Genomic DNA, 20413 nt, shown 5'->3' on the forward strand with positions numbered 1-20413 from the left:
TGGACCCCCCCCCTCCCAGCCATGGCAGCGAGGGGCGGTATACGTGCAGCACTGCCAGTCCCACACGTACGAAGCCTGGGGACCGCACGAGCTCGACGAACCCTAGGCGGAGGCGCAGGTGGAGATCGATCAGGAGGAGAACAAGGCGGCGAGACACATGCGGCTACGTCCTCCATAGCGACTAACGATGTTACCTGGGCCTCATGCCCAGGAACGTTCAGTCCGGCCCACCCTGCCTCGCAGTTGGCATGCTGGGCCACATACCCAGACATGCCAGCACAGGCCCATAAAAATCATCATACCCTGCCTCTTTGGCAGATATATCTTGCAAAAAAAAAAATCATCATGCAAATTTATGTATAAGGGAGTACTTCGGTACAAGCAGATTAGTTTTGGAATCCACGCCATACACAAATTAAATTCTATTTCTGCTATATAACTTACAAATTATCAACAAACTAAAAGGACTTTAACCTGCAGCATCCCATGTGCATCCACGCTGCAGCGCCTTCCTCTAAGCCTCTGCTGCTGCATGAGACGAAAAAGAGTTACTTAGAGGGTCGTACACACACCAGAAATCCTGAAAGCAAAAACATCTTTCCATCCAGCAATCCTATCAAGGGAACATGAGAAGCACAGCATCGGATGAAGTCGATTCATAGATACAATTTCTGAATTAATGTGAAGTTGTGAACACACAGCAGAACGTTACTGAAATGTTCAATTTCATAGAATCATATTAACCAAAAGGGAGGCGTCCGATCATGGTGCCGACCCAAAAGTTGGGAAAGGCGTCGGCGACCTCCGGGCTCCGGCCGGGAACGGCCGGGCTGTGGCTCGGCGATGCGGTGGCTCTGCCCTCGTGCGGGCAGTGTGGCGGCGGGGTTGCCGCTAGGTGATGCGGCTGCAGGGCGCTCACGCGGCGCTGCGCTCTGCGTGCCACGCTCGCGGCCGAGCTCCGCCTCCGGCGCCGCCCAGCCTCCCTTCTCCCACCCTCAGCCGCACCACCTGCTCGTCCGCTGTGCCCCTACAGCCACTGTTGCTATGTGCTGCACATGCGCTGCTGTCCGCCAATGCGCCGCTTCTCCCCGCCGTCGTCGCGGGCGCCTCCCTTAACACCTCTCGATGGCGAAGACAAATCTGATGAGGAGGGAGAGAAGGCTCATGCCAAAAGCCGGAGGTGCAGCGCTCGGTTGAGGGCGAGGGGATTCGATTGGATCTGCTTCCTTTTTTCGCGCGTGATTGTTGGGGCCGCGGCCGCGGATCGTACCGGGACGGCAGAGTTTTCGTCCGCACTCTTAAATTGCTAAACCCACTCTTGGCTGACGATTAGTGTAGTATGGACGGCTAGATATGGGTTGTTTGGTTTAGGAACTTTTTAGTCGCAGAGACTAGAAAAAGTCCCTAGGAACCAAACGGGAGGGACTTTTTCTACAGGGACTAGAAAAATACTCTACTAGAGAGTCTTTTTTGATTAGTCCCTGGGACTAGAAAAAGTCCTAAAACTTCTGAACCAAACACCCCCATAATCAAAAGATTCAGATTGTGGGGCTATAATTGTTTTTTTTGCGGATAATTGGTTAAGAGTGTTATGTGTAGATTAGGCTGAGTGCGTTTAGCGATGAATATGTTTGCTTATACTCCGTATTTAATAGTAGTAGAGATGCGTATGCATGATACTCTACTACTGTACGATACTCCCATTACGACCAGCCTTCTTTTTTTTAGACAAACCATCCATTATAATCTATGCCGTCTATCGTTAATCGGGCGGTCCATTTTCGTTTCTTCTCATTTTTTCATCTGAAGCCCAGATTCATTCTCCCACTGCAGTCGACCCCCACTCGTCCAGCTGACCACCCGACCGTCACCCACTCCGGCGATCCTCACCGCCGGCCCGATGCCTCCACCACCACCCCGGCACAGCGCCGGAGACCCCAACCCCACGCCCGCCACCTCACATTCCGGCATGGTCAAGCTCCTCGCCGACCTCCTCCACCACACCGCGCCGTCCGCCTGGCCGCCGGCGCTCGCGGCGCCGCTGCTGCGCAGCCGCCTAGCCCCGGCCCACGTCTCCTCGCTCCTCCTCCTGCCGGCCTCGCTCGCCCGCCCGGACCTCTCCCGCCGCTTCCTCCTCCTGCTGCCTCCCCACCTCGTCTCCCCGCTCTGCCTCTCCCTCCTCGCGCTCTCCTTCATCTCCGCCTCCGCCTCCGCCTCGCCGTCCCGCTCCCGCTTCCCCTCCCCGCACGCCGCCTCCCTCCTGCTCTCCCTCGCGTCCTCCTCCCCGTCCGCCTCCACCTCCTTCTCCTCCCTCTCCCACGCCTCCTCCCTCTCCCCCTTCCCGCCCGGCGCCACCGCCGCCGCCGCCTCGCTTCTCGCCTCCTCCTACCTCCGCCTCCGCTGCGCCCGCGACGCGGCCGCAGTCCTTCACCTGTCCCTGGCCGCCGGCATCGCTCCCAACCAGTACACGGCCTCCCACATATTGTTTTCCCTTGTCAAGATTCGTCAGTTCACCCTTGCCCGTGCCCTGTTTGATGAAATGCTTCAGTCTGGTGCTCGCCTGGACGAGCATGTTTACACGGCTGGGATTCGGGCTTACTGCGAGGCCAGAAATCTTGACGGCGCCAAGGGGCTTCTGGCAAGGATGCATCATGAGGGGGTCAAGGTCAGTGTGGTGCCGTACAATGTATTGATCTATGGATTGTGCAGGAATCATCGCATTCAGGAGGCAGTGGAGGTGAAGAACAGCATGGTGGCCAGAGGAATAAAAGCTGATGAAGTGACTTACCGTACGCTCGTGTATGGGTTTTGTCGGGCAGAGGAGCTGGAAATGGCATTGAGAATGACTTATGACATGGCCAGGCTGGGGTTTGTGCCATCAGAGGCCAATTGCTCATTTATGCTTGATGGACTACGAAAGAGGGGGCAGGTTCAGGAGGCTTTCAGCTTAGCTTGTCAGTTGGGTGAGTTGGGCATGGTGCCCAACATATTTGCATATAATGCATTGCTTGATAACCTGTGCAAGAGCGGTATGTTTTGTGAGGCAGATCGGCTTTTCAGTGAGATGGTAGACAGGGGTCTGGAGCCAAATGAGGTGACTTATCCTATATTGATACATTCACTTTCGAAAAGGGGGATGATGGAGGATGCACTTGACATGTTCGATAGGATGAGAGACAAGGGTGTCAGAGTGACAGTCTATCCGTACAATTCCTTGATTAATGGTTGCTGCAAACAGGATGATTTAGACAGGGCGATGGGGTTCCTGAGTGAGATGACTGACATTGGAGTGACACCAAATGCAGCTTCATATTCTCCACTGATTGCTGGTTTCTGTAGAAAAGGGGATCTGTCCAGTGCCATGGCAATCCACCAGGAGATGGCTGAGAAGGGTGTTGCATGGAACACTTATACGTTCACAGCACTTATCAATGGTTTGTGCAAGGATAAAAAGATGGATGAAGCTTCTCGGTTGTTTAATAAGATGATTGACAGCAACCTGGTACCAAATGAAGCAACTTATAATGTCATGATAGAAGGGTATTGCCTGGTAGGCAATATAAGAAAGGCATTCCAGCTATATGATCAAATGGTGGATAGGGGCCTCACACCTGACAATTACACGTATAGACCATTGATAAGTGGATTATGCTTGACCAGTGGAGCGTCGAAAGCAAAGGAATTTGTTGCTGACCTAGAAAACAACTGCCCGCTGAACAAATTTAGCCTAACCGCACTTATGCATGGATTGTGCAGAGAAGGAAGGTTGACCGAAGCGTACCATATCTGGAATGAGATGGTAATGCAGGGAGTCAATCTTGATCTTGTCAGCTTTACCATTATTGTGTATACAGCCTTGAAACAGCATGATACAGAAAAATCATGTGTGTTATTGAGGGAGATGACAGAAAAAAGTGTCAGGCTAGACAATGTGTTCCATACATGCATGATTGATGTGCACTCAAAAGAAGGAAATATGGTCCAAGCTTTAAACTGTTGGGATAACATGATTGCTGATGGCTGCTTTCCAAATACCATCACATACACAGTTTTAGTAAATAATCTCTGCAAGTCAGGGCATTTGAGCAGCGCAGAGGTCCTCTGTAAAGAAATGTTATCCAGTCAGTTCCTTCCTAACAATTATACTTATAATTGTTTTCTTGATTGTTTTACAACTGAAGGTAAACTGGAGAAAGCTAAAGATCTTTATTTCGCCATGCTTCGAGGCTCTCTTGCTAACATAGTGACAGTGAACACATTGATCAAGGGGTTCTGTAAGGTTGGGCAGATTCAAGAAGCAATTGACCTTATTAGTAAGTGTACTGAAAATGGTCTTTTTCCTGATTGCATTAGCTATTCTACAGTAATACATGAGCTCTGCAAGAAGGGTGATACAAATAAAGCGTTTGAGCTTTGGAATGAAATGCTGTACAAGGGATTGAAGCCTGATATTGTAGCATACAATATTTTGATAAGGTGGTGCAATGTTAATGGTGAACTTGAGAAGGGTTTGGGAATATACAATGATATGATTAAGAAAGGGGTGCAACCGAACTGGCGCACATACAGAGCTCTTTTCTTAGGAACTTCTCTGATGACCAGAAAGCGAGATACTATACTGCTGAACACCTGATGTTTAGGGTCACCGTTTCCAATGTTATCCTTTACCCGAGTAGTCTGACTCACATAGGAGTGCCCTGGCAGTTGCCGCGTGGACAATCTGGGGCTACCAGAATATGGAATTTCTTCTTTCAGGTGCACAATCTAACTTTTTTTTTGAAATCAAAACCTAACTGTAGGTCTTGTACTTCCTGTCATGTTTAGGTTTTCACCTGACAATGCTGTATCAGTTATTACAACTCAGTGGATTATACTGCCCTGGGCAACTGCTTTTGTATACTATCGGCTGTTGGTGTTGTTTTGTCCATGACAGTCTCTCTTTTGCATAGTATAAGGACTTCCAGTTACTCCAAAATAGACTAATTATGTGCTTCATTTCAATGATTCTTTTTTGCTGCCTTTAACTGTAACCGGAATGAATGAAATAAGGAAGATCAAGCTTAACGCGTACTATTTGCAGCTTCAGTTCTTAACATGTAAACAGAAACTATACACTCTGTCCCAAAATAAGGGTCTCAACTTCAGTACAACTTTAGTACAAGGTTGTACTAAAGTTGAGACACTTATTTTGGGATGTAGGGAGTACAATTTTGCACTGTCAAATTTGGGAAGAAAAGCAAGACAAAATTTGGGATACAGTTTTATTTTGATCGAATAACATGGTCATTTACACTTTATAACAGTGATAGGGCGATGCCTGAGGTTTTGAGCATATCAGCGAAATGGATGAATTAGTGATGGTTGGGGTGGTTGATGAATCTGAAGCATGCTTTGCGGTTGATGAATCTGGCCATGACATAGTATATGTAGCTCCAGCTCGTCAAAGTCTAAGCTCGGCAACCATAACCAGGGTTTTACAGTTGCAGTCATCTGCATGGTACAACTTATCTTTAACAGGAACATGGTGTCTGTAATCATGGTCTCTACACCACGACCAACCTAATTTCTGATGGTGTGGTCATCTGTACAAACGCCACTGTTCCTGGTTTCTGATGATGTGGTGATCCATTAGTTATGGAGCAACTGGGTAAGGTCTCTTGTTTTGCAAACTACTCACAATGCCTGTTCATAATTCATTTTTGTTGTTTCTCTATTATGGATTGTCGCCTTGTGATATATAGCATGATCTGATTGAGCGTATTCTATTTGTTGCATTGTTACCAGGAACTATGCTGGAAGCCTGATAAGACAATTCTGTTATTGTGGTATTTTTGCACTCATCCTTCTGAAATGGAAGAAGTCCAAGCAGATAATATAGGCATCTGTTGTTGAAGTTTCCTTCGTTTGCTCAGGCTGCACAGTTTGTTTGATGTACAATAGATCCATTACCTGTACAAACTGTGGCGGACCTCCATATATAGAAGCAAAGCCAGAAATGATCACGCATACGCTTCAACAGTTTAACCTGAGAAGCATGGATAATTTCATTGTTTTTTTCTTGGTGTCAGGCTATCAGCAGTATTGAGCAATCTGTTTTCTTTTTCTTGTTTGTGAGGCAAATGTTCCTGTTCATATGTTGTGAAAGAACTACTCACTTAATCTTGTCTCTAAGTCAAACCTGTTCAAGTTTGACCAAGTTTATAGGAAAAAAAAACACATCTACATTATTTATGCATGTGCCTAGTATTGATCCATTGATTCTCTGGATTGATAGGCCCTTTTTGTGGTGTACAGTATTTCAAGATGTTCATGTAGTCCTATGTCGTCTAGCACACTTTTCAGCAAACTGGTGAGATGCTCTTAAGAGCATGCAGAGTACAGAGAAGCGTGGTAAGAGAGAAGTGATGAGTAGGCCATCACGGAAGGTTGTCATTGAGTTCCTCATTGTCTATGGTTCTTTATGCACAACCCTACTTGATAGAAAGTTGTAAAACTATGCTGCACCTGTGTCCATAGAAACTGATGATGGTTTTTCTGAGTGCAGGATACATTAATTGGTGAATCTGAGTCTGTCGATGATCACAGGTCTGGTATGACAGTTGTGAAGCTGAATGGAAGATTGAACAAGTGTGGTCACGCTTGGACCTTGGAGATAGAGTCCTGGACTGCAAGGCTGCTCCCCACACTTCAGGTTAGTCTATAGAAAACAAGCCAGTAACCTATTTTTTCTAGATGGCAGCATTCCTGCATTCATTAAGAAGAAAAGAGTTGATCGGTTAATTAGGGAAAGCCGGGCGAAAACCAGATTGCCCAGTTAATTATGTAAAACCAGGTGAAAACCATCACAACCACTGAGTGGCACAAGACACCCCCCACACACCACTCCAAAGAGGGATGTGTTGTCAAACTTTCAACAGTGTTTCCTGAGGGCTTGATTTTGTGTGGATCATTCTTACTGCATTTGTTGGTATCATGGATCATGATGAAGCTAGAAAGAATGTGTGAGAGAAGGTTCAGGTTTTTTTTTTTTGAGTGAAAGGGTTTTTTCTACTAGGAGAAAGAAAGATTTCCTGTTGTTGGCCCAATTGGTCTGTGTGCTACCGTTGGCTCCTGAAACGTGCATCCATTTTTTCCGCGCAAAGAAAAAGAAAAAAAGAAACTTGCATCCATTTGTCCAGTTGATCTAACTACAGTATATGCCGGTCAATTTGGGAAGTACATTCATTTTTGCTGTTTTTAAATTGGTTCAGTCGAATTTTGTAGCCGTTGGATTCTCAGCCCGAATCTCAGCTTGTGTGTGCTGAGTTATCAGTACACGTTTTGTTTCTTGGTCCGTGTCTGCGGTGTTCGGGGTGGTTCGTTTTCTGGTTTCTTTTCTGGCAAACCTGACCTGGTTTGGAGGGTGGGGCCGATTGGTGACCTTTTTTTTAATTTTACTTTGTATCTACTCAGCCACATGTCAGTTCGTCCTGGCCTGAGTCCCGGGGTGGAGGGAGTAGGCATGGCGAGTGGGGCAGGCCATGGGGGCGGCAGCAGCAGTCCACACCGGCGAGACAGGTAAGGGTGTGCATTCCCCTTCCTCTCTCCCCACTCCCATGCTCAGTCTGCAGTGTGTCTCTCGTCCGTGTTGAGTCAGGGGTTATCATTCAGAGATAAGGGTTATGTGCTTGGTCTTTCATTCAGTCCGATATAAGTCTCTAATAAGTTTGTTCATTCTTCTGTTTGTGAGCTACAATCATTTTTTTTCTTCAGTTTGAGTAAGTTTGTTCATTCTTCAGTTTGCGAGCTACAATCATATTTTTTCCAGCCAGTCTTTCATTTTTTATTAATATTTCATCAGCCTTTGTCCCCTGTTTGCAAAATTGCACTACCGTTGTACTTATCTTCTAGCATTTTCTCGCAGCCGAGATTGAGTATGCATGTTCAATTCGTGAGTTAGTTTTCATTCTAGGAATTCTTCAGTTTACATTAATTCTTGTTTCCAAATTTAATTCTTTAAACACTGCCTTAATTCTTTGAACACTCTGTGATGCCCTTCTCCATCTCCTCAATGGCACACTTTTATTACAAATCTAGCGTAATAAATAAACATCAACAAAGATGATTTTGTGGTAGTGGTAGCTACTTTTTTTAGATCCATGTGCCATTCTTTCAGTCATTTGTTTAGTGGCTAGCTGATATGTGGTATGTTGTGAAAACTGCGCACCACATATATGCAAAATAGTTATAAAGTGAAGAGTACTACACAAAGAACCTCTAAATGTGTGCACAATGCTTTTCTTACATATATACCACACCAACCTTCACTCAAGGGAGAAAGGTTATGTCATGATATATACCAAATTACCAATACGTCTGCAACAGAATAGCTCCACTCTGCCATTTCAGCGAGTTGGTTGCACTAACTTACTGCATCAAAAAGGTGCTAGGCACATAACTAGATCAGAGGGGTAGTGTTGCTAGAACTAACTTACCGCATCAAATAGGTGGTAGTCTTATAAACAGATAAAAGGGAGGGCCTTGGTAGGACTAACTTCCTGCATCAAATAGGTGGTAGTAAAATAAATGGATCAAAGAGAGCGCGAGAGAAGAATGAGGAAGATGCAAGAATAGATGTGAATAGGAGACATCGGAAACATTTGCACGTTCTGGGTGACGTAGGACCAGAGTGACCAGGTTGATCTTGATCAGTGCGAGATGTAGAAGCTTCCTTTCTGTTGATTGGCCTTTTATTAGGGTTCATCTGGCCAGTTCTTTGGGTACCTTCACTTCAGCACGATTCACCTACGTGGTCAAATCATTTTGAGAGGCCAATCCAGTGCTGCCACTTGCCATCTGATAGGTATTGCTCTTAGTTGTCGGATGGTGTTCTGGATTACGCCCAAGTCAGCAGCAGCAACAACTCTGAAAAGACACCGACAGTCCGTCTGTCAGCAACCTTCATGCTCGATGGCTTGACTGGTGATTCGGTCTATCGCACTGCTGCTCCCCGCACATCCCGGCAGGTGATCCAATTGGTCGTGGCGCTGTGGACTTACAGAGCATCACTCACATAGGCGCAGGAGCTTCAGCTGTGCACGACATCGATTTGCCCGTTGTGCCGCCCACAAGCTTCTTGGTGTCTCCAGCATCCATGACGCATTCCAGGGCGCCTACACTGTTCGATGAAATGCTGCACCGCCATCGGTTGCCACCATCTGATCGTGCAATCATGGTGTGAGTGATGTGCAATCTGACACTTCTGAGCATCATGGTGTGTGCCATGCAATCTACCCATTTGATGAGGGGTGCTCCATCTGATCATTGCTACTCTCTCTACAAAATTATTCGAATTTCTAGTTTTATCTTAGGTCAGACTTGTTTGAATTTGAGCAAAAGCCTATAGAAAAAATATATCAATATCTAGAGCCTTGAGACACTTATTTTGAGACGGAGGGAGTATAATTGATGTTGTAGATATTAACAAGTTTTTTTTATGGACTCCTGAAATGTAGAGAATTTTGACATAGGACAAAATTGTGCATCATCATATTTGAAATACAAAATATCTGCTCTATCTACACGAGCATTGATCTGCCATAGGCCACCCATTTGGACTTCCTTTTTTTTTTTCTCAGATCATGGGAACCGAGCAGTGGAAGCTCCTTGTTGCTTCGAGGTTTTTCCCACCAACCCTTATGCATCGGCCGCTGTTTGATGGGAGAAGATGACTAGAGGGCAGGGAAAGGAGGGACAGGGAAGCGCTGAACAATGCGGCATAGGTTGATGTTGAGGACTATGAAGAGAAAGGGAGCAATGTGAAGAGGAGGGTGACGAGGTGAGAAAATGAGAAGCTCGATGTCATTGCTCTCAAGATGTGCTTGTCTAAGAATTTTCGAGCTATGTTTTAAGTTCGACATGCAATTCTACTATGACTGATATATGCAGGTATTCGGTTATTGTAAATTTTAGTTGTGTTTTACACATCTTTATTGTAGTAGTTCTGATTAACCTATATTATTAGCGCCCCATAATCTTTATCTACTACCTATCTGTTAGACTTGAATTTCATTTCTAAAATATCCCATTTCCAATATTTATATTTGGATGCCACAGGGAAATGGAAGTTATTCATAATATGGAATTCCATTGTTTAGAATCTGAATCTTCTGTTCACATTTTATTTTATTTTTGCCTAGAATCAACTAAATTTTGACCAATACTTTCCACATAGCAGAAGCCACTTTGAGCTCCTAACTTCAAGCTTTGAGCTCCTTTTCATTTCATTTATGTAAATACTATGGATCTTTGATACTCTGAACTTAATAATGTATGAATGTCTACACAGAGGCCAGGGTTAAACACACCTTTTTGACAAAAAACTTTGAGCTCATTGTCAGACCAAAACATATAGCCATGTCGTGTGCATTTTTTTGGCAAAACGTTGGTACTTCAAATTTTAAATCGTGTTCACACTATTAATTTCACATTGTTATTTAAAATTTAGTGAGTGTCCTTCTGGGTGCCGAGGAGAAACTTTGAGCTTATTGGCATATTAATTCATGCAAGTGGATCCTATATACCTGTGCAGATGGATTTTGTAAAAAAAAGTATTTAAATTTCAACCTTGCGTTCACCCTACAAAAAAATCATTGAATCATTTGAAATTTCTTGGGCGGTTCTCCACCTAGGTCTCACACACTTGTACAAATGCTCTCCGTAAAATTCAACCTCGCGTTGACACCATCAAACTTTTCACGAAATTACCAGGAACTTTCAAAGATGACTGCATGCATACAGGATCAACATTGTGCATTTTGGTGGGTCCATATGCGCATGTAGGTCCCGCGAGTGTGCTCCACCTACGAATTCCATTTGATTCTTCGGTGATAGTGAAGAATTGATTTGGTCACATGGGTTTTGACATATTCTGGCTTAAAGGAATTGGTTGGAGTTTGGCTCCTTAACAACACAGTTTAGTGCCAACTAAGGAAAAATAATAATCATGAATTGTATGCTGCAAAAAATTGCATGTGGAGAATAATTTAGAAGTCCAGAGTACTAGACCACCAACCTCTTAACCTCTACTTGTGTGCATAATGTTTTCTTATATATACCACAGAAACCTTCACTTACGTGAACAAGGATAACTTCTGATATATGTACCACTTCGTGTTCAATAGACTAGCTTGCCTTCTATATTTTAATGTGTTGGCAGCATCAACTAATTTATTTCATTAAATAGGTAAAGGGAGTGTTAGAGAAGAGTGGAAATCATATGAGAAAACCTAGGAATATGAGACATCAGGAGCAATGGCTGAACTAGCTGTCTTGGGACCAGACCAAGCTGAATGGAACCTCTGTGTCATCCGTGATCATATCGCTGATGCTAGATAGACCGATGGTTCTAGTTATCCTGTCCCTAACAAAGTCCGTTTCTTAGGATGCCTGCTGCACTTTGATGGGGTAAGCATTGAAGCAGACCTCTACTACAAAGGAGTACAAACTGTGGTGGTACCTATACAAACTATGGTGGTACCACCATATATAGAAGCAAAGCGAGAAACGATCGTCATATGCTACAATAGTTTAACCCTGAGAAGCATGGATGGTTTCATTGTTTTCTTGGTGCCAGGCTATCAACAGTATTGAACAATCTGTTCTTTTTTTCTTGTTTGGGAAGCCAATGTTCCCACCCTTAGTATATTATACGAAAGAAGTACTCACCTAATCTTGTCTTAAATTAAACCTGTTTAAGTTTATATGGAAAAAATATAGACATCTACAATATTTATGCATCTGCCTAGTATTAATCCATTGATTCTCTGGATTGATAGGCCCTTTTTGTGGTGTAAGGCATTTCAAGATGTTCATGCAGTCCTATGTCGTTTATCATACTTTGCAGCAAAAATGATGAGATGCTCTTACGAGCATGTAAAGTGTTGAGAAGTGTGGCAGGAGACAAGTGACGAGCAGGCCATCATGGAAGGTCGTCATTATGTTCCTCGTTGTCATGCAAAAGCATGGTAAGTCTTTTATGCTTCTTCATGCACATCTTTACTTGATAGAAAGTTGTAAAACTATGCTGCACCTGTGTCCATAGAAACTGATGATGCTTTTTCTGAGTGCAGGATACATTAATTGGTGAATCTGAGTATGTCGATGATCACAGGTCTGGTATGACAGTTGTGAAGCTGAATGGAAGATTGTACAAGTGTGGTGTCATCGGTCACCCTTGGACCTTGGAGAGTCCTGGACTGTAAGGCTGCTCTCCTCATCTCAGGTTAGCCTGTAAAAAATAAGCCAGGAACCTATGTGTTGTCAAACTTTTCAGCAGTGTTTTCTGAGGGGTTGATTTTGTGTGGATCATTCTTACGCATCTGCTGGTATGATGGATCATGAGGAAGCAAGAATGTGCGAGAGAAAGTTCAGATTTTTTCTATTTTTCTTTTGAGAAACGGTTTTTTTCTACTAGGAGACAGAAAGATTTCGCTGCCATTGGCTCACTTGGTCTGTCTGCTACCGTTGGCTCCAGAAACTCACAACCAGTGTTTCCCCAGCACAAAAAAGAAACTTGCATCCATTTGCCTAATTGATCTGGGTACGTGTCTGCGGGTGATTCTTTTTCGTGTTTCTGTTTTTGCAAACCCGACCCAGTTTGGAGGGTGGGGGCGATTGTTGTCCTTTATTTTTATTTTTTTTACTTCGTATTCACTCAGCCGCGTGTCAGTGCGCTCAGCTCAGTACCAGGGGGAGGGAGTAGGCATGGCGAGTCGGGCAGGCCATGTGGGGTGGCAGCAGCGGCCCACACCGGCGAGACAGGTAACCGTCCGCACTCCCCTTCCCCTCGCCCCCCTCCCATGCTTAGAGCATCTCCAGCCGTTGGCCCCCCAGGAGACGCTAAAAATCGCCGCTTGGGGGCGTACCGGCGCTAAACCGCGTGTTGGGGGCGTGATGCTCCCAGTCGCCGCCCCCACGTCGCATTTTGGTTGTTTTGAAAAACAAAATCCGGCCCCACATGCGCACAAACAAGGCGCAAATTTAACCAAACTTCGGCTAGTTCATCAAATATTTTACAAAAGAAGAAAAAAAAGACACTACTAGACCCGCCATCGCCCTCGCCGCCCGCCGCCCTGAAGCTCTACATGCCGAGGAGCCTGTAGAACTGCGTGTAGTCGCCGCCGTCGTCGTCGTCGCCTCCTCCGCGGCGGGAGAAGGTGGGGGGAGCGGGGTACTCCAGCCTCGGCATGTTGCGACCCTCGATGTACTCGAGGACGACGTCCAGCGTGCGGCCGGGCACGCCCCACCATCGGCGGCGCCCGTCGGCGTTGTGCTTCCCGGAGGGAACGATGCCGTTGGTGGCCTCGAGCTGCTCGGCGTGGCGACGACGGAAGTACGGCACCCACAGCGTGCTGTCGGGGGTGTACCTCGGCCCTTCTCTCGCCGCCTGCGGCAGAGAGGAACGGATACGGGCGATCTCCGCATGCCTGGCCGCCCCGGTGGGCGACGGTGGCACCGGGATCCCGCCGGCGCTTATCCTCCACGCCCGGGGCACCCGCATGTCCGGCGGGACCGGGTACTCGGCCTCATAGAGAAGCCGGGCTTCATCCTCATGAAGGTGGCGGCGGCCGAAGCCGTTCGCCGCCGCGCCATCGCCTGGGTAGCGCTCGGCCATTGGAGAGGAGAGGGACGGCGAGAAGAGAGGGAGGAACGGGGGCGTCGGCGGTGGAGAGCGAGGTCTGTGCGTGGCTCACCGGTGCAGGAGGGGGCGACTTATATAGGCGGCGCCCGCGTGGCCGCCGTGTGTACATGTGGCTGGCGAGGGACGCGCGTCGCCCCGCCTTCACTGCGCCGCCCGTGAGGCATCAATGGAGGCTGACCGGCGCGGCAGCGCGCGGCAGCTTTGGCATTGATTCCCTCGCGGGAACCGAGGCGATGAGGACGATGAGGACGACGAAGCGACGAGAACAGCCGAGTCACTGCCAAGGAGGGCCCGCCGATTTTCGCGCCAAAAATGATTCGGCCGGCGCCCCCAAGCGCCCCCTAGCGCGCCGGTTTCGGCCTGGGTCCGCCGGCGCCAATTTAGGCCCGAGCCAGCGAAAAAAGGGCCTTTGAGGGCGCGATTGGGCCGATTTTTCGGCGCCGGCAGCCAAAAAATCGCCTGGGGGGCCTTGTTGGGGGCGTGGCTGGAGATGCTCTTAGTCTGCTGTGTGTGTATCGTCCACGTTGACTTGCCAATTGGCCAGGAGTCCTGGGGTCGCCGAGGTCGGCGCACTGACGGCTCCACATCACCGCCCCCTTGCCCTTCGCTTAACTTCTTGCTATGTGGCCTCCCTACCGTGTTGGAAGATAGCGCACAAGCGTCAGCTGTTTTAAATCGGTTTACCCAACCGCAAAAAAGAAAGAAAAAAATTCGGTTTATCAGTCGTTTTAGCATTTTGGGATGCTATTTTGGGGATGATGTTTTCGCCTGCAAATTTCTCTGCTATAATCTGTGAGCAGGGTCAGATTGGTGTTTCTTTCAGTGTTTCAGTTTTCGGTCTTAAGTACACCTAAGGATCAGTAGCTTTGTATAAGTGTTTCATCTGTCCCTTGGTTACACTCTCTAATCTTTGTCCTCAGTCTCTATGTATTAGCCTGTCTTTCTTTAGTTTTCATCCCCTCTTCAATCCTTACCCTGTTTCTTCAAAAAAAAAATTGATCCATGTGGTAGCTACTTTTTTTAGATCCATGTGCCATTCTTTCAGTCATTTGTTAGTGGCTAGCTGATATGTTGTATGTTGTGAGAAAATGTGCACCACGAACATATGCAAAACATTAATAAAGTGAAGACTACTACATCACCAACCTCTAATTATGTGCACAATGCTTTCTTACATATATACCACAGCAACCTTCACTCAAGGAAAAAAGGGTCTCTCATGATATATACCAATACGTCTGCAACAGAATAGCTCCGCTGTCCCACGCCATTTCAGTTTGTTGGTTGCACTAACTTACTGCATCCAAAAGGTGGTAGGTACATATATAGATCAGAGGAGTAGTGTTGGTAGAACTAACTTACCGCATCAAATAGGTGGTAGTCTTATAAACAGATCAAAGGGAGGCCTTGGTAGGACTAACTTACTGCATCAAATAGGTGGTAGTAAAATAAATGGAGCGTGAGAGAAGAATGAGAAAGATGCAAGAATAGATGGGAATAGGAGAAATCAGAAACATTTGCACGTTCTGGGTGACTTAGGACCAGAGAGACCAGGTTGATCTTGATCAGTGCGCGGTGTATAAGCGTCCTTTATGTTGATCAACCTTTTATTAGGGTTCATCTGGCCGGTTCTTTGGGTACCTTCACTTCAGCATGATTCACCTGCGTGGTAGAATCATTTTGAGAGGCCACTCCTGAAATCTTAGATGTTGTAGATATTAACACATTTTTCTATGGACTTCCTGAAATGTAGAGAATTTTGACATAGGAAAAAATTGTGCATCATCATATTTGAAATACAAATTATATGCTCTATACCTCTCTCTACATGAGCATTAATCTGCCATAGAAATATTCCACAAAATTTGCCTTGCTTTTCTTTCGCTGATCATGGGACCTGAGTGGTGGAAGCTCCTTGTCGCCTTCGAGGTTTTGCCCACCATCCCTTATCCATCGTCCGCTGTTTGATGGGTGAAGATGACTAGAGGGCAGGGAAAGGAGGAGGGAGAGGGAGGCGCTGAACAACGTGACATAGGTTGATGGTGAGGACTATGAAGAGAAAGGGAGCAATGTGAAGAGGATGGTGACGAGGTGAGAAAATGAGAAGCTCGATGTCATTGCTCTCAAGATGTGCTTGTCTAAGAATTTGAGCTATATTTTAAATTCGACATGCAATTCTACTATGACTGATATATGCAGGTATTTGGTTATTGTAAATTTTAGTTGTGTTTTACATATCTTTATTGTACTAGTTCTGTTTAAGCTATATTATTAGCGCCCCATAATCTTTATCTACTATGTATCTGTTAGAATTGAATTTGATTTCTAAAATATCCCATTTCCAGAATTTATATTTGGATGCCACATGAAAATGGAAGTTATTCATAATACATAATTCCATTGTTTAGAATTTGAACCTTGTGTTCAAAAATAAAATATTGCCTAGAATCAACTAGATTTTGACCAATACTTTCCACATAGCAGAAGCCACTTTGACCTCCTGACTGTTTTCAAGCTTTCAGCTCTTTTTCTCTTTGATTTATGTAAGATACTATGGATCCTTGATGCTCTGAACATAATAATATATGGCTGCGTATGTAGAGGCCAGGGTAAGCGCACCTTATCGAGAAAAACACTGAGATTATTGGCGGACCAAAACATATAGCTATGTCGTGTGCATGCTTTTATAAAACGTTGGTACTTAAAATTTTAATCTTGTGTTCGCACTATTAATTTTTTGCAGAACTATTTAAAATTTAACGAGCGTCGTTCAGCTGTCGAGGAGATACTTTGAGTTTATTGGCATATTAATTCATGCAAGTGGATCCAATATACTTGTATAGGTGGATTTCGTCAAACAAATTTGTATTTAAATTTTCAACCTTGCGTTCACACTGCAAAAAGTTCATGGAATGATTTGAAATTTCTTGGGGCGCTCTTCAGGAGGAACTTTGAGTTTATTGGCAGATCAGTTCATGCAAGTAGGTCTCACACACTTGAGGCGTGTTTGGTTGCCTGCATCGAGCCCAACCAGGCCCGCGTGGTGCAGCATCTTTTCGGACCTTGGTTGTTTGGTTCCTTGCATACACTGTTGAGCCTACATAGCACGGTTCTTAAAGCACCTCTGGGCCTGGCCTATTGGGAACGGTCGAATCGACAGTTTCCCTAGAGTCATGCTCGAGCGATGCTTCGAGGCGCACGTGGGTGGCTCTCTGGAGACGTGTGTCTCGAGTTAATCCCCCCCTCTCTCCCTCTCTCTCTCTCTCTCTCTCTCTCTCTCTCTCTCCCTAAATCCTCAATCCCCTCTCTCTCCCTCTACTCCAGTGCGATCCCGTCGATCCCGTCCGCCATGGGAGCAGGGGAGCAGATCCAGCACCTCGCCCGAGCTGGATTGAGCCGGAGCACTGCGCCGGGAGGGTTGCTGCCGCTTGCAAAGTGCCGCGTTGAGGGCGGGACCGGCTGCGCGTGCCAATCCGGCTGCCTCTGCGAGGACTCCCTGATCGTCGTGCTGTTGACGAAGCAGTACTGCAGCTCGATCGGCGCGCCCTGCGACTGCGGGAGGAGCCGCGGCGCGAGGAAGCGGTTGTGCATCTGCTGGGGGCGCGGAGGGAGGAGGCGGTGCTACTCGGCGGCCGCGCGGCGGGAGGTGATGGTGCTGCTGCGGGCGCGGAGGGATGAAGTAGCGCTGCTCGACGGCCGCGCGCGGCGGGAGAAGGTGATGGTGCTGCTAGATCATCGCACCCTGCGGGGGAAGGAGGTGCTGCAGGGGGGCGGAGGGAGGAGGCTGTGCTGCTCGGCGCCCGGCGAGAGGAGCTCAGTGCACGGTTGCGGCTGCAGCATGAGGTCGTAGAAGGACCCGTCAAAGAAGAAGTTGCGACGGTCGGTGATGTCGTCGAGCTTCAGCACCTGGGACACGCGCGCGGCGAGGACCTCCATGGCGATCCCGTCAACAACGGCCAGCTCAAGCTCGTCCACGACCGCGGCTAGCTGGGCGCGACCACGGCCACGGCGGCGAGCCGGGCGCGTCCACGGTCGCCGGGAGCTCGCGGTGGGCACGATGGGCAGTGAAAGCTCCAGCGCGCTCAGAGTGTTTGACGAAATGTCAAGCCCAACCTGATGGCTGTTAAGTTTTGTTGTTAACGCTGGTAATCACATGCATGTATGCAACCAAACTCCGGGTGAAAATTGCATCTCGATGACAAGACCCCCAATGCAAGCAACCAATCAACTGGTCATCTACGTTTTTGACCCTGTTTTTGCTTATCCAGGCCCTGCTCAGCCTGGCTCGTTTTCCCCCTCTGAGCCAGGCCCGACAGCGAAAGCAACCAAACACGCCCTTGTACAAATGCTCTTCGTAAACTTTCATATTTAAAATTTCAACCTCGAGTCCGCACCATCTATTTTTTTTACGAAATTATCAGGAACTTTCAAAGATGATTGCGTGCATAGAGGATCAACTATGTGCGTTTTTGTGGGTCCATATGCGCATGTAGGTCCCGTGAGTGTGCCCCACCTCGAATTCCATTTGATTCTTTGGTGATAGTAAAGAATTGATTTGGTCATGTGGTTTGGTCATACTGTGGCGCAGAGGAATTAATTTGGAGTTTGTCTCCTTAATAACAAACTTTAGTTCCAACCAAGGAAAACAAATAATCCATGATGGTTACGGGTAGCATTTACGTATCAATCTCTTCTCCATTCTTTTCAATCATCACTTCAGTGGCTCATTCAGTTCCTGAACTGTATGGTGCAAAAATTGCACATGGAGAATAATTTAAAAATTAAGGAGTACTAGACCACCAACCTCTACTTGTGTGCATAAAGCTTTTCTTATATATACCACAGGAACCTTCACTTACATGAACAAGGATCTCTACTCATATGTACCACTTCATTTTCAATATACAAGCTAGCCTAACTATATTTTAGTGTGTTAGCAGCACCAACTAAATTATTTCATCAAATAGGTAAAGAAGTGTTAGAGAAGAATGGAAAATATATGAAAAAACCTAGGAATATGAGACATCAGGAGCAGTGGCTGAACGAGATGTCTCACGTAAACACCTAGCGGCAGCGGAGGTCAACGACTTCTGCGATCGTGTCGCTGATGTTAGACCGATGGTTCCAGTTATGCTGCTCTTGCACGCTTTGGAATCCAGCGCATGATTTGCACCTCCATGATTTGCTTTGCTGTACATCACATGGGGCTCGGTTGTCCCTAACAAAGTCATTTTTTTAGGATGCAAGCTGCAGTTTGACCAGATGAACATTGAAGCAGACCTCTGCTAGAATGCTTTACAAACTGTGGCTGTACCTGTACGAACTGGAACTCTGGTGGGACATCTGTATATATAAGCAAAGCGAGAAAGGATCATTCATATGCTTCAACAGTTTCATCGTTTTTTCTTGGTGTCAGGCTACCAACAGTATCGAGCAATCTGTTTCCTGTTAATATGTTGCAAAAGAACTACTTACTTAATCTTGTCTCAAGTCAAACTTGTTTAAGATTGACCAAGTTTATAGGGGAGTACTAATCCATTGATTCTCTTGATTGATAGGCCCTTTTTGAGGTATACCGTATTTCAAGATGTCCATATAGTCCTATGATGTTTCTCACGCTTAGCAGCAAAAATGGTGACATGCTCTTAATTAAGAGCATGTACAGTGCTGAGAAGCGTGGTAAGAGACATGTGATGAGGAGGCCATCGTGGAAGATCGTCATTGAGCTCCTCGTTGTCATCCATGGGAAGTGTTTTATGGTTCCTCATGTACAACCCTACTTGATAGAAGGTTTTAACACTATGCTGCACCTGTGTCGATAAAACCGATGATGCTTTTTCTGAGTGCAGGATGCATTAATTGGTGATTCTGAGTGTGTCGATAATCACAGGTCTGGTATGACAGTTGTTAAGCTGAATGGAAGATTGAACAAGTGTCGATGATCGGCATAGGCTCGCCGATGAGTTGTTGGACGAGGGTTGAGCACAGCCGAACAGCGGACAAGGATGTGCCGATAATCGGAGGACGAGCGAGATACGAGCGCCAAGAGGACGAAGACATACCGCGACATGGCGCAGAGTGCTCGAGGAAGCAGGCTGATTGTCAGTTTTTCAAAAATTTCAGTAACTTGTTATGTACTCCCTCCATCCCAAAATTAGTGTCTCAAGCTTAGTATAATTTTGTACTAAAGCTAATACAAAGTTGAGACACTTATTTTGGGACGGAGGGAGTACATTTTTTTTCAAGTTCTTAGTATTCAGATCCAGTTTGGTGACATTTTTTTGCATGTTTTGAGCAAGACATAGCATGTGTGCATGTTCTCCTGTGAAGTAACTGAAGATGCTCGATGTTGGTTTTTGTAATCTTTAGACGCCAAGCCATCACTGCAGTTTTAATTCACTTTTCAGTGTTCAGAGCGAATTTGTACCAGTGTTTGTTTTGTACATTTGCTTGGTTTCAGGAATCAGAGCAAAATTTCCATTATCCTTCTCTGCCCTATAGATTGGGAAGGTCAATATATATTACTCTTCTGTTTTTCATTTTTAACCTTAGTTTTTGTCACATCTAGTTGTAGTAGAGTCCTCGAGCACCTCTTCTTTTTTCAGTCATTCTCAGAGACGGTCTTTATTGTAGTTATGCGGCTTTTTTTTTTGTGTGTCAACGAGCTGTGCTATTTATCAGAGGCAGAGCTTAGTACTATACCTGTAATTTTCAGATTCATCAGTCATTTGT

At 46.1% G+C, this 20413-nt stretch overlaps 1 protein-coding gene and 1 long non-coding RNA gene across 2 annotated transcripts; both read left to right on the forward strand.

Moving 5' to 3' along the window:
* Window positions 1-1789: 1789 nt before the first annotated feature.
* Window positions 1790-6254, forward strand: LOC123080607 (putative pentatricopeptide repeat-containing protein At5g59900). Its single transcript, XM_044503546.1, has 3 exons — window positions 1790-4755; window positions 5304-5647; window positions 5785-6254. Exon 1 carries the CDS (start codon window positions 1901-1903, stop codon window positions 4631-4633), a length of 2733 nt encoding a protein of 910 aa, XP_044359481.1. The 5' UTR covers window positions 1790-1900; the 3' UTR covers window positions 4634-4755; window positions 5304-5647; window positions 5785-6254.
* A 4099-nt stretch (window positions 6255-10353) lies between these two features.
* On the forward strand, window positions 10354-12522 carry LOC123080608 (uncharacterized). The gene is made up of 3 exons (XR_006438489.1): window positions 10354-11445; window positions 11885-12005; window positions 12111-12522. It is a non-coding gene; the product is annotated as an uncharacterized lncRNA (long non-coding RNA).
* The last annotated feature ends 7891 nt before the right edge of the window (window positions 12523-20413 follow it).

Source organism: Triticum aestivum, chromosome 3D (assembly GCF_018294505.1).
Source record: "Triticum aestivum cultivar Chinese Spring chromosome 3D, IWGSC CS RefSeq v2.1, whole genome shotgun sequence".
In the NCBI taxonomy this organism is placed as follows: Eukaryota; Viridiplantae; Streptophyta; class Magnoliopsida; order Poales; family Poaceae; genus Triticum; species Triticum aestivum.

Excerpts from the sequence above, each read along its gene's own strand:
- LOC123080607 (XM_044503546.1), top strand. The coding sequence starts at position 1,901 with ATGCCTCCACCACCACCCCGGCACAGCGCCGGAGACCCCAACCCCACG.